Below are 12,478 nucleotides of genomic sequence, written 5' to 3' on the forward strand. Positions count from 1 at the left end.
CCTAAAATATCCTATTAAACATTCCCCTAGAAATACTAGTAAAAATTCCCAAAGAAATACTAATAGAAATTCCCCTATAAATCCGACTACAATTTACCCTAGAAATTCTACAAACTCGCCTACAAATCATACTAGCAAGTAGCATAACAATCCTACTATGAATCTCACTCAAAATCCAACTACGATTCCCCTAACAATTCTACTACAAATTACCTACAAATACTATTACAAATCCTACTATTTCCTTCAATATTTAATAATATTCTTCAATCTATATAAATGCAATTGTTCGTTTGTGCATAACCGCTATTAAACTTAAGTTCTTTACCGATTGCCTTCATTTTTTGACACAACGTTACCTTTGAATAGGCGCGTCTTTTTTCTATACCTTCAATATAAATGCCACACCTGTGACAGGTAAAACTATGCTTTTTTTAAAACACCACCATCTGTTGCATGTCAAAGCAACACACATGCTATACTAAATATGTTACAATTCCATTTCATGTTTCGGATTGCAATGATCATTTCATTTTTCATACATTCTGATTTATTTGCATTTCATTATTTTGTGTACATTGCATTGGATTTGAGCCGTGTTGTTTACTATACCAATCATTTCATGATTATAAATCATATTTTCAATTTTTTGTTCACTGCAATTCTTATATTTGACTGATGGGAACATCACTTTATGTTCCAAATTTTGTGATGGGAACATCACACCATTTGGTGTCCATCAGACGGAGGAGTGGGGAATGCTTGGGAGGCCGAGGAGACGAGTGAGGGGGGGGGTAATGGTGGGGAAAATTGGGGGACAAGGAAGGTTGCTGTGGTTCAGCAACCCCTTCAGAGGTATAGTACTCCTAGTATTTCATAATAATTCTCAAGTGATACTCTTCATTAATATTATTATTCAATAGTATTGAATAATAAACAGTATTAGTCATTATTAATATTATTCAATAATGTTGATTATTATTTATTAGTATTTACTCAATATTATTAAATATAATTTATATATTTTTCATTAATATCGATTATTATTCAATAATATCCATTATGTCAATAATATTGAATATTAGTCAATATTCAATATTGATTAATATTCCATAATATGGAATATTAAACATGGATCAATATTGATTAAATAATATTGATTCTAAAATATTATTAAGTAGTATTCATTATTCTCCATTTATTGCTTCACATTATTCTATATTTTATTAAATATTTATTATTCTAGAATACCGATTATTTCTTTTCCCTACGCCATTTCTACGTTAGCTGAACCTAACTTCTACCACTTTCCTTGGATTCTCGGTTCTCTTCAGATAGCAAAATACGCAAAAATCCACAACCTGCAAGACGCTTGGTGCTCACATCTCAACTCCAAGTCCACACAACGGCCTCCAGCCTCCCACCCAAAGGGACACATGCCAGACTAGGTCCAGGAACAGGCACGAGGTAGTGTCCCAGTCACGACCCTCTTCCCAATGTCAGCCCAGGACATGTTACCTCGCCCCACGACTATATGCAACTGAGTTTTCAATTGCATATAGTCCTACGAACCATTCACGCTTGTTCGCATTTGTGTTCCTCACGTGTGCCCCAAAGAATGAGGCGATTTCATAAAATGCTATGCCCAAGATTACCATCAGAGTGCCGGCGGGGAACTGGTTCAAATAGCTTCGGCTATCACTTCCTTCTGTCCGGTCATGATGGTGCCAGTTTTCATTTATTTATATTATATATATTACACACACACACAGGTATACAGCTAGGATAATTATTCATCTACAATAATTATCCTAACTATATAGATATAATAAATATCCTACATATCCTAGAATTATTCTATATATATATTCTAGATTATCTATATATAATATATAATCTGAATATGTATATCGGATAATGTAGATGCATCCTAGATATGCATCTAAAATATATATAATGTTCTAGATATAATCTAATATTTTATTTATATTTTATTTATGTATTTTAAAAAATATTTACTGAACCATATGCCAGTAGATTTCACTACAAATGAATGCCTAAAGTCTATGTAAATATCCACAACCAAACTATGTATTACAATCTTGGTCGTAACTCCAAGTAACAAACCATACACTTATTACTGTGTACACAACTGTTGAAGATTACTAAAGGTTATTAACACTACTATGTTTGCGTATATTATTTAATGAGTTCTATTAGTCTGCTGTTTCAGACATCAAAACTACATTAAAAAATCGCAACTTGTACATTACAAATCAACCAATACAATATTGAAAATGTGATGCCGACAGTACACTCCTGTAATAATGGCACATATCATCACTATCTCCTAACTGATAAATATTAAAGGAATACCTTTGACATGCAATTCCACATTCAGGTCATAGGTCCCTTTACAAATCTATGCATAAGTATCCAATGGTAAAACAATATATAAAATTGAAGGCAAACATATCCATGGACACCACTTAGTCAACAGACATGGCATCATCATCATCCTTATCTTGATCCTTGCTTTTATCAGAAACCTCCTTCTCTTCTTCCTTCTTACTGCCTTCCTCTTTACCATTCTTCTTTCACAAGGCCTGAAAGTAAGAAATAAAATCTATGAATGATCGATTAAAAAGTACCATGACTGGTTTCTTGACACCCCAAATACAATACTAAATATGTCTGCTCTACTGTCCTAGTTGTATTTACAGGCAATGAACTACACTAAATCGACAACTAAACACTATCAACATCCTATTGTTTTTTTTATTCTACTTTTAAAGCTAGGGATACTTGTCCAAACACTTGGTCATTATTTAAACATTCAAAAAATCTGTTCTGTTTATTATCAAAAATATTTTACTGTCAGTATGTATCCATATTGGCTATTCACAACTATGAGGCAAAGTATCAATTGTCTAGTTATGTGATGAGATGACAAAAGCTTATTACTGTATTCTATTGTATAGTGTGGGCGATACGCCACCATTTAGTTTGTTGGTACTAACCAAACACCTGGAAATATCCTAGCAACATGTGGTCAGGTCACCATGACCTCAATTAACATCCTTCCCGGTGATAGCACAGTATCCTATGATATCAGGTAACAACCTACATTTTGATGTGCATCTATATAGAGTAAGTAATTATCAATAAATTATCAAAAGGAGGCACCAAACCGGGAAGGCTATGTAGCACTATCAAAGGTGCGGAATAATCAGAGGGTGCTAAATATCACCAACGATGCCAATATGACAACAGAAACGCATAAGGCGAACAATATCAAATGTATCCGATTCACCAACAATTCTATCGAGGGACAACTGACTGCAAGGGACAGTCGGAAAGCAGAGCATAGAGAATGGCATAAAGTTCTGCCGTGAAGATGCCAGCCAAGTCTCCAGAGCAGCCGACACATATATAAGTGTGGTCAGGAAATAACAACAGTTATGTGATGGCCTACACCGTCTGCAAACTTAGACCCATCATTGAGGATGGAAATGGAGCGGGAGTGTGAAGAAAAGTGTTCAAGGATAGGGCATTTCAGAACTGTAGGAGGGGTAAAAGTTTTAGTAATGTGGCTCAGGGATTTACAAAATTTAGCAAGGGAAACCCTCCACAGGAGCGCAAAAATGCAATACTAAGAGAAATATTGGTAATACTAACCGAAAGAGATTTTTGCAGGCGAGACAACCGACCAGAAAGACCGAGGTGGGTGAAGGGGAACAGGAGCTACAAGAAGAGTAAAAGTCAAACCACGACATAGGCAAGAGTGAGGGTATTATAAGGACTGCGCAAGGTAGCGAACACAGTAGCAATTGCAGCGGTCCTGGAGAGATAGGAAGCCAGTGTCAACATACAAGCCGAGGGTAGGAGTCGAACGAAAGGCACCAAAGCCAAGGCGCAACTCAGTATGGTGCAAAGCATCAAGACGGCAAAGAGTATGAGGAGAAGCAGACAAGTAGCAAGCAGGGCAACCATAATCGAGTTTAGACAGTACGAGAGAGGAATGTAAAGAGGAACGTGCGCCTATCCACTACCCCAAGAAGTATGGGACAAAACCTTAAGTAGGTTAAGGGCCTTAGAGCATTCAACTCGAAGGTAACATGCAGTCTCCGTGGTGTAGTGGTAAGACACTCGCCTGGCGTTCCGCGAGCGCTATGTCATGGGTTCGTATCCTGGCCGGGGAGGATTTACTAGGCGCAATTCCTTAACTGTAGCCTCTTTTTAACACAACAGTAAAATGTGTACTTGGATGAAAAAACGATTCTTCGCGGCAGGGGATCGTATTCCAGGGACCATAGGATTAAGGACCTGCCCGAAACGCTACGCGTACTAGTGGCTGTACAAGAATGTAACAACTCTTGTATATATCTCAAAAAAAAAAAAAAAAAAAAAAAAAAAATAAACATATGGAGTGACCTAGACAAACGAGTGTCAAAAATTAACCAAAAAACCTTAGCGGAATCTTGGCACACAAGGGAATGACCATAAAGCGACAAAGAAGGACGAAGAACGACACACTTCCAAGTAAAAGTCATAGCACAAGTCTTAGTTGCAGAAAACTTAAAGCCATGATTGGTGCCCAAAGACGACATGTCATCAATCACAACTTGAAGCCGCCAGTGAAGGAGGGTGAATCATAACATTGACAGCACAGGGTAAGATCATCAACATAGAGATGAAGACGCCAGAAGGAAGAGAGGAAAGAAGACCATTAAGGGTAACAAGAAAAAGAGTAGTGCTCAGAACACTACTTTACTTTGGGATACACCTTCGTATTGCCACAAAGAGGCAGAGAGAGTTGCACCAAACCTCACTCTAAAGGAACGACGAGAAAGAGGAAGCTTTGGAAGAAGAGAGGGAGATTACCACCAAGACCAAAAGAACGAAGTTGGGAAACAATATGGTATCAAGGAAAGGACAGCAACAACAGAGGTCTTCGCAGCAAAAGCAGTACAAATATAGACTTCAATTTCACCAGGACATAAGTCGTGCTGCAGCACTTGCGAAAACCAATTTGAGAAGGGGGAAAGGTGGTGAAATTCTTTCAAGAACCACACCAGATGAACACTCACTATTCGTTCAAAGAGTTTGCAGACAACTTGTGAGGGCAATAGAGCAGAAATTCTTAGGGGGATGAGGGGGGGGGGGGGTCCCAAGAGACCCCGGTTTCCGAATAAGGAGTATAGCGGCACCGAGCCACTCCTCACGGACCGATGACGACTCACAGACCTGGTTATATAGACTCGGTGAATACCGAGACATGCAAAGACGGACATGGGTATCTATATACACGTTCAGACAAATAAAATCGTAACTTTTCAACAAAACTAGCACATACAATTCCTGCGAGCCGTACTGACTACGTGTGTCCGCTCTACATTACTACCCAACGTGGTGACAACTACTAAATCCAAGAATACTAGTGCTTTAGGTTTAACAACAAATGTCCCCCCTCCCTCCCCCAACAGAAAATCCACCTTCACAGTTTTCATTTTAAACTGTTAATTTTCATTAAAACTCGTCTCCCATATAAAGTTTTCATACTAATGACTCAAATCTATCCATTATATTTTAAACAATTAAAATGCTTATAACAACATTTGCTTCCAAACACACCATTGTAAATGTCCCAGCCCAAAATAAAATATTGTTCTACTTATATTTTCTCAAGACATTATATACATAGTAAGAGGTATTGGCCAATGGATAGTGAACACAATGTAAGCAACCAACCTTAATAAATGCTTCCATATCACATGACGAGGCAGCCAAAACAGCATCCTCTCCAAGACCAAACTGGTTAATGAGAGGGCCTAACTGCCCAGACTGAAGGGCACTGCTGAACAAACTCACAGCCTGAAAATACCGTTAACAACTTTATACAGTACATACTGTACATACTTTTATATGAACAATAATGACCTTTCGAGTGACACCTTCCAACTTTGAACCTGCCTATCATGGATCCCTCAAAAAAATGTTTCATATGAAATTGCATAGTGTGATTATTAATATACATAAATCTCCACAAATAAGTATAACCTAATTCTGATCATCATTCAGTAGACCTCAGTGCGATAATTGTATTCTGAAACATTATCTCCTAAAGTGTTAAATGGAACAAGGTTAAGATATCACAGAAAATATTGTGTTAAAACTACAATTTTCACCCATGGGAAAGTCAAATAGCCCCATTCACTCATGGTCCCACCTTTGACAAACTCTTAAGAGCTGCATCCTCATAAATACTATAAATGAGAACCAATCTATTGATCTCGAGGTTATCTTGAGATGATTTCGGGGCTTTAGTGTCCCCGCGGCCCGGTCCTCGACCAGGCCTCCACCCCCAGGAAGTAGCCCGTGACAGCTGACTAACTCCCAGGTACCTATTTACTGCTAGGTAACAGGGGCATTCAGGGTGAAAGAAACTTTGCCCATTTGTTTCTGCCTCATGCGGGAATCGAACTCGCGCCACAGAATTACGAGTCCTGCGCGATATCCACCAGGCTACGAGGCCCCCAATGGATTGATGGAAACAATCTATACACCGGTTCTCCTACTAGTTGTCCATCATACCAAATGGTAGCACATCAATTTCACAGTGAAGTTGCCCAAAACTTGGGAAAAATGAATGATCAAATTCTTTAAAAATTGGATGACTCCCTTCAATAACACAACATTTAGCCCTTTTGGAAACAATATTGATTAAATTTAAATTAATATTCTGTAGTTCTTACTCATTTTCAGGTATACATCAATATTATACAATATTTGCAAATGTAAATAACATTCCACACATCCTTATGTCACTAACATGTACATTAACTCTAGAAAGGGGGGGAAAGGGGGGGGGGGGGAAGGGGGGGGAAAGGGGGGGGGAAGAGAGGTGTTGCTGTTTGGAAAAGGGGGGGGGGCAAGTCCCTTTCCACTATAACATCAGGAAGTGATGACTTGGGTACTCTGTTTTGCAAGAGTACTGTACCACTAGGACCTGGCTGTGGCTCACTGCTTGCTTGTCTTGCTAAGAATCTGTCTAAACACACTTGTTTTTCCCAATATTTTAACACTTGTCTGTAGTGAGACATCACATTGTCATTTAAAAGGTCAATGCAATGGCCTGTTACAGCTTTATCTGAGCGAGTTTTTTCAACAAAATTTTGCAGTTCTTCCCATACATCACACATTTTCTTAATGAGGAAGAGACATCCTCTACTGTCTCAACTCAACTATTTTCTTAGGTTGAACCTTACCACAGACTTTCTTGGTACCCATGGCAAGATATATAAAAACAACTTATGTTCAAAAACCCCAAAACCCAACAAATACTGAAATTCTTTACAAAGATTTCAAGTATGATGGCACCGGTAAACCGAGGCGCAGTGGCTGTGCCACCATGTGCTAGGTCGGCCATACGCGTACCAACAAACTTCGTTACCCGAGGCAAAGTTTGTTATCCGATTCAGATTTCACAAAGAAATTGGGCTCGTAACCCAAAAAGTTCGTAAAGAGGGGCATTCATAAACCGAGGTCGGTCTGTATTAAATTAATATACGTACTACATATTAAACCCAGACAAGCATATTGTACCTGCTGGAACTGAGGAGAAGTGACTGTTCCTCGGAGTTCTTCAGTAGGAGGTAACTCATCAGACGTTGCAGGAAGATAAGGACGAAGTTGATTCACAAAATCTTCATTGGTCAAGATCGGCTGAAGAGCTTCTGCAGTCATGGCCGAACTCAGATCCACTTTTGGAAAAACTAAGATTTACAAATACAACTAACAATCAATATTTATGGTACATTTATCGGAGTGGTAATGAATAATACTAAATTCTTACAATGGGTATCAATTAAATGTGTGACCGCCTACGATATGCATTACTCACTAAAACCTTCTGTAAAAGGGCACGACACCTCTTTTAAAGATAAGGAAAAGCGGCAAGTGATAATTTCCTTCTTAAGCATACCAGGTAATGTCTATAAAAATTATAACTTAAAACTATTTACAAAATAACAGGACAGAACTTTAAAACAATATTGGGGATACATCTTTCCAATGCTTTTCTACAATGATAGTTGAAGATTACTTGTGTGGAAAAGACTGAAAATATAAGGTACAGCACGAAAGATAATACTGTACAGAATGTTGTCAATTTCCCATCCTCCTCAATTTTGCCCTTAACCTTGTTACAATATGTGTGATAAAACTTTAGCCAATACTTCAAAAACAATATCTTTTGGCCTACAGTATCTGAGCCAGACCTATGCCCTACTGGTATCAAAATCACAATGTTCTTCTTGCAACCTATCTTTCCACTTTAATGTACTTCTAATTTTATGATAAATTCACAACATTACTTTCCTAATATACCTAGTGACCATACCAGTTCACAAACCATCTCCTTAAAGAACCTTGATGCTAGGAATTAATTTCCTTTCAAAACGGAAGACCTTGCGTCATTTCTCACCAAACACCCCTCATACAAGTACTAGCAACTTGTCTTACCTGCAACCCTGGGTGAACCTGACACATCCGCTGGAACAGAGATCCCAGAAAGGATATTCTGTAAATCTGACAACTGAATCGGCACAACACTGCCACTGCTGGGAGTGGTACTATTACTTTCCCGGCTATTGCTCCCACCTCTAGCAGAATCTGAACAATTATATACATAAATAACTAACTTTTCTCAACAACAATAATAATCCCCTAATGAAAGACTCTGTCCCTTGGTGGCATTTACCCAACAATTGCAAATATTCTAAACAAACCTTCAGCTATTCCACAATGAAATTCTTCTTTGGCTTCCTTTTTTAAATTAATTTTATCTACACGAAGACTTGCAGTGTATCTATTTTCAGATGAGCGTCTGCATGGGAGCCGGTCGGCCGAGCGGACACCACACTGGACTTGTGATCCTGTGGTCCCGGGTTCGATCCCAGGCGCCGGCGAGAATCATTGGGCAGAGTTTCTTTCACCATATGCCCCTGTTACCTACCAGTAAAATAGGTACCTGGGTGTTAGTCACCTGTCACGGGCTGCTTCCTGGGGGTGGAGGCCTGGGCGAGGACCGGGCCGAGGGGACACTAAAGCCCCGAAATCATCTCAAGATAACCTCAAGGAAGGTCACTTATTTGTTTATTATAAGATTATATTTACATTGTCACTATGCAGATGACAGTCTGCAAGTGTCCGGGTGAGCCCTGGTCCAGGCTTGGGTACTCACCGAGGAAGGCCCTACTCATAAACAATAGTAGCTGTTGAGCTACTTTCCTCAACTGCAATGTTAGTAACCATACATTTTGCCTGTATTCTTTGGCATTTTAGGTTAAAATTCAATACAACTGGCATTTGAGATTATTGTATGAAAACTTTGAGGATTAAAATATAAAATATTGTATAACAAAAACTACAGAATACAATACTGTATCTATTAAAATACAAATATTGTGTAATAAAATGTCATTACATATGTGCCTTCACCCATTTTACTTGTAAAGTGATTTTTTTTCAAGTGTTCAGGTATGTGTAACCAGACTCAAAGTTTTCGGTCTCTTGGTGATCAAATTCCAAAGGGTTTTCTATAGCTAAACAACAGTATACAATATTAAACCAAAGAGACATGAAAACCTAAACATTACAAAAATCTTGCAAGTTGTTATCCACTGTATACGTCATGTTCACTAAATGTTTCTACTTGCTTACAACAGTAAGATATGCTCATTAATACGAAGACACACCAAGTCACTATAACTATATATTGTAAAGCACACAGTGGGGATAACTGATGCACAAGAACTGGGATACAAAGACATGCGAGGGAATGGGGGCCCAACCACTTATCAGTAATATAATGCTGACCCCCTGAAAGATGCCAGACCATCGCTGTTCTCAGTGCTGTACCAACGTTTACAACAGGATTCGAGCTGAGGCGAGTTTCAAGTTTAAGACTAATTTCTATATAGTGTCTACAAACACATTTACATCTGTATGTTCTACTATACCTTGAGCAGGGGTAGGTGCAGGTGTCGGGGTGGTGGTAGCAGCTGGAGTGGTGGAAGCTGTTGTTGTGGCAGAAGTCGAGCTGCTACTTCCACTACCGCTTCGACCCCCACCACTGCCAGACCTACTGCAAATATTTGAAAATAAAATTGCCAACCAATTATTATGATTTAACAACTATAAATAATCCTCAAGTTGGGTTCAACATTTATGATGATTTTCCATGAAAATAAAACACGGGGGAGGATCAAAAGTACAAGTACCAGTACAAGCCCAAAATACATATTTGAAAACATATATCCAAACACATTATTTAAACAACACTATTTACTTTAACATGTCTGCCATTATGAACACAGCTCTATAGTACTCGGCAAATTCTATACCAAAACTTGACAGTCCAAACCCTTGTTCTCAACCAATCAAACGAAGCATTTCAAATTACAACATAAATACTGTACGCTTAATAGAAAATGCTCCCAAATCTCAAATTACTTGCTTTCTGAAAGCATTTCTGCCACATTTGTGTTTAGTTTTACAATATTTATACTTTTCTACACTAAAATGACATGCCAAATTTCTTTCAATACTCTGTTAAGTTCACTACTACTACTGGTTAAAATCTTGTCAAACAAGCTAATAAACTATTTAAAGAAATATTTATACAAGGTTGTCTCAATACATATTTATATAATAAACTAACCCTGGACCAAGCAGTGTTGCCAAACTGGACATTCCACTTCCCAAGATCTGCATCAGCTGTTGTTGCGAAATATTCCCAAACAGATTCTGGATATCAGAATCCCTTAAATTGGTAATTTCCGATCCCAGAGCAGGATTTGCAGTTGAACCAGATGGGCGCTGTGACCCTGGAGCTGGTGGATTATTGAGTAGTTCATTCACTTTGCGAGACTGCTCATCATCCTTGTCCGTCTTGGGCTCCTAAAGTAAAAAAAAAAAAAAAATTGTTGCATTTATAATACAACCTGCTTGGGTATGATTACCAAAATGGTCTCTATTCTGTATATATGTTTTATTATCTGCTATAGATGGTGCATTACCTTCCAGCACATTATTGTAAACACCAATTCACAATGCACCATCGAGCCCTCGGCACATTAGACAAATTACCATTGGTTAGTTCAGCAATCTTACCACCTATGGAGGCAAAACCTTAAAGTACGCAAATATTGTGGAAGTTCATGATGTGCCACATGTCATTTATATCGAGTTATTTGCTGTAAATGTAAACACCTACTACAGTACTTAACAATTTCTACTTTAAAACTACTAGTCTTTACTTGCCAATACATTTTGCCCTTCTATAACAATTTATCACAACCACAAATTCAATATCATATACAAGTACACTATTTTTTTTTACCTGCATCCAAAAGAAGAGTCGTCTGCTTGACGATTTAAACTTGAGTACATAAACTCTACCAGTGGTGCACTGTGACACACGCTTATATTCACAGTCATCAGGGAAAATAATCAGATCCTGAAAAATAACAGCTTACTTTAACATTTATGCTTTCAAGCCACATTTCAATTAAAAACATAAATAATTAAGCATTTGACAATCTATACATGCAAGTGCTTGGCAAATAAAATTTGGGTCAGATTTGTCCCTGTAGACTTTATACTGATCTACCAAATGTATCACTTTTAATATAAGATTGTCCATCAAAATCCATGCATTATTTCAGCAGTTTGATAGCCACCTACAATACTTTTGCTTGACTATGGTTACAATGGTTACCAAACATTTATATTCTGAAGATAAAACTGCCTTGCCTTTCAATTGATGTAAATGTCCTACCTCTTCAACTGTTCCAGTGCCACGGTCCTTCCAACAGATATGCATAAGGGAATCATCTGCTTGGTACAGATACACCAAACCCTTCCTCTTGTCTGGGTACACCATCTGTCCTTTGGTGTACATCTTCCCAGCCTGTAGATTACAACAAATTGAGCTTTCGTCAAATATGTCAAGCTAAAAACCACTTTAAACAGAGCATCTTTGACTGCAAGACAGATGGAATAATACACCACTAAACGCTTCAAGAATACTTAACATCAGAAATTGACTGGGTGAATCTTCCATCAATAATTATAAATAAATTTAGTACTGTATGTTTGGACAAATAGCCATAATGCAATCACAAAAATATTAAGGTTAACCTATCAATAGACAGGTACTGTACGACTCTTAGACACATGTGAGTAACAGAGTGACTTGCAATTCCCAATACATTATTTTTATAGGGCCACACAACAGAACGTCATGCTCCTCCAAAGGGGAAGACATGAGGACAGAAACCTCCAGAAAGATGCCTACCCCCAGGGAAACCCAAAGTAACCCCGAAAGCAAAATTGAGAGGGAGTCGAACCCAAGTCTAAAAACGTACAGGTATGAAATATCCCACTCCTGCATGAAAATACCATGCATGAGTAT

General features: G+C 38.2%; 1 protein-coding gene across 7 annotated transcripts in view; it reads right to left on the bottom strand.

The window, feature by feature from the left end:
* Window positions 1-2,189: 2,189 nt before the first annotated feature.
* The window catches only part of LOC123768334 (proteasomal ubiquitin receptor ADRM1-like), a 435,185-nt gene continuing 424,896 nt past the window's right edge, over window positions 2,190-12,478 (bottom strand). For 5 of the 7 annotated variants that reach the window (XM_069302940.1, XM_069302942.1, XM_069302938.1 and 2 more), the window contains 8 exons: window positions 11,843-11,974; window positions 11,405-11,521; window positions 10,724-10,962; window positions 10,023-10,147; window positions 8,524-8,673; window positions 7,606-7,775; window positions 5,752-5,874; window positions 2,190-2,606 (listed from right to left, as the gene is read on the bottom strand). In XM_069302940.1, the coding sequence (XP_069159041.1) occupies window positions 2,598-2,606; window positions 5,752-5,874; window positions 7,606-7,775; window positions 8,524-8,673; window positions 10,023-10,147; window positions 10,724-10,962; window positions 11,405-11,521; window positions 11,843-11,965 (1,056 nt within the window). In that variant the 5' untranslated portion in view covers window positions 11,966-11,974 and the 3' untranslated portion in view covers window positions 2,190-2,597. The remainder of the gene's footprint in view (window positions 2,607-5,751; window positions 5,875-7,605; window positions 7,776-8,523; window positions 8,674-10,022; window positions 10,148-10,723; window positions 10,963-11,404; window positions 11,522-11,842; window positions 11,975-12,478) is intronic. The other 2 variants (XM_069302943.1, XM_069302944.1) reach the window with 2 other exon arrangements.

This window comes from Procambarus clarkii, chromosome 49 (genome assembly GCF_040958095.1).
Source record: "Procambarus clarkii isolate CNS0578487 chromosome 49, FALCON_Pclarkii_2.0, whole genome shotgun sequence".
NCBI classification, from domain to species: Eukaryota; Metazoa; Arthropoda; class Malacostraca; order Decapoda; family Cambaridae; genus Procambarus; species Procambarus clarkii.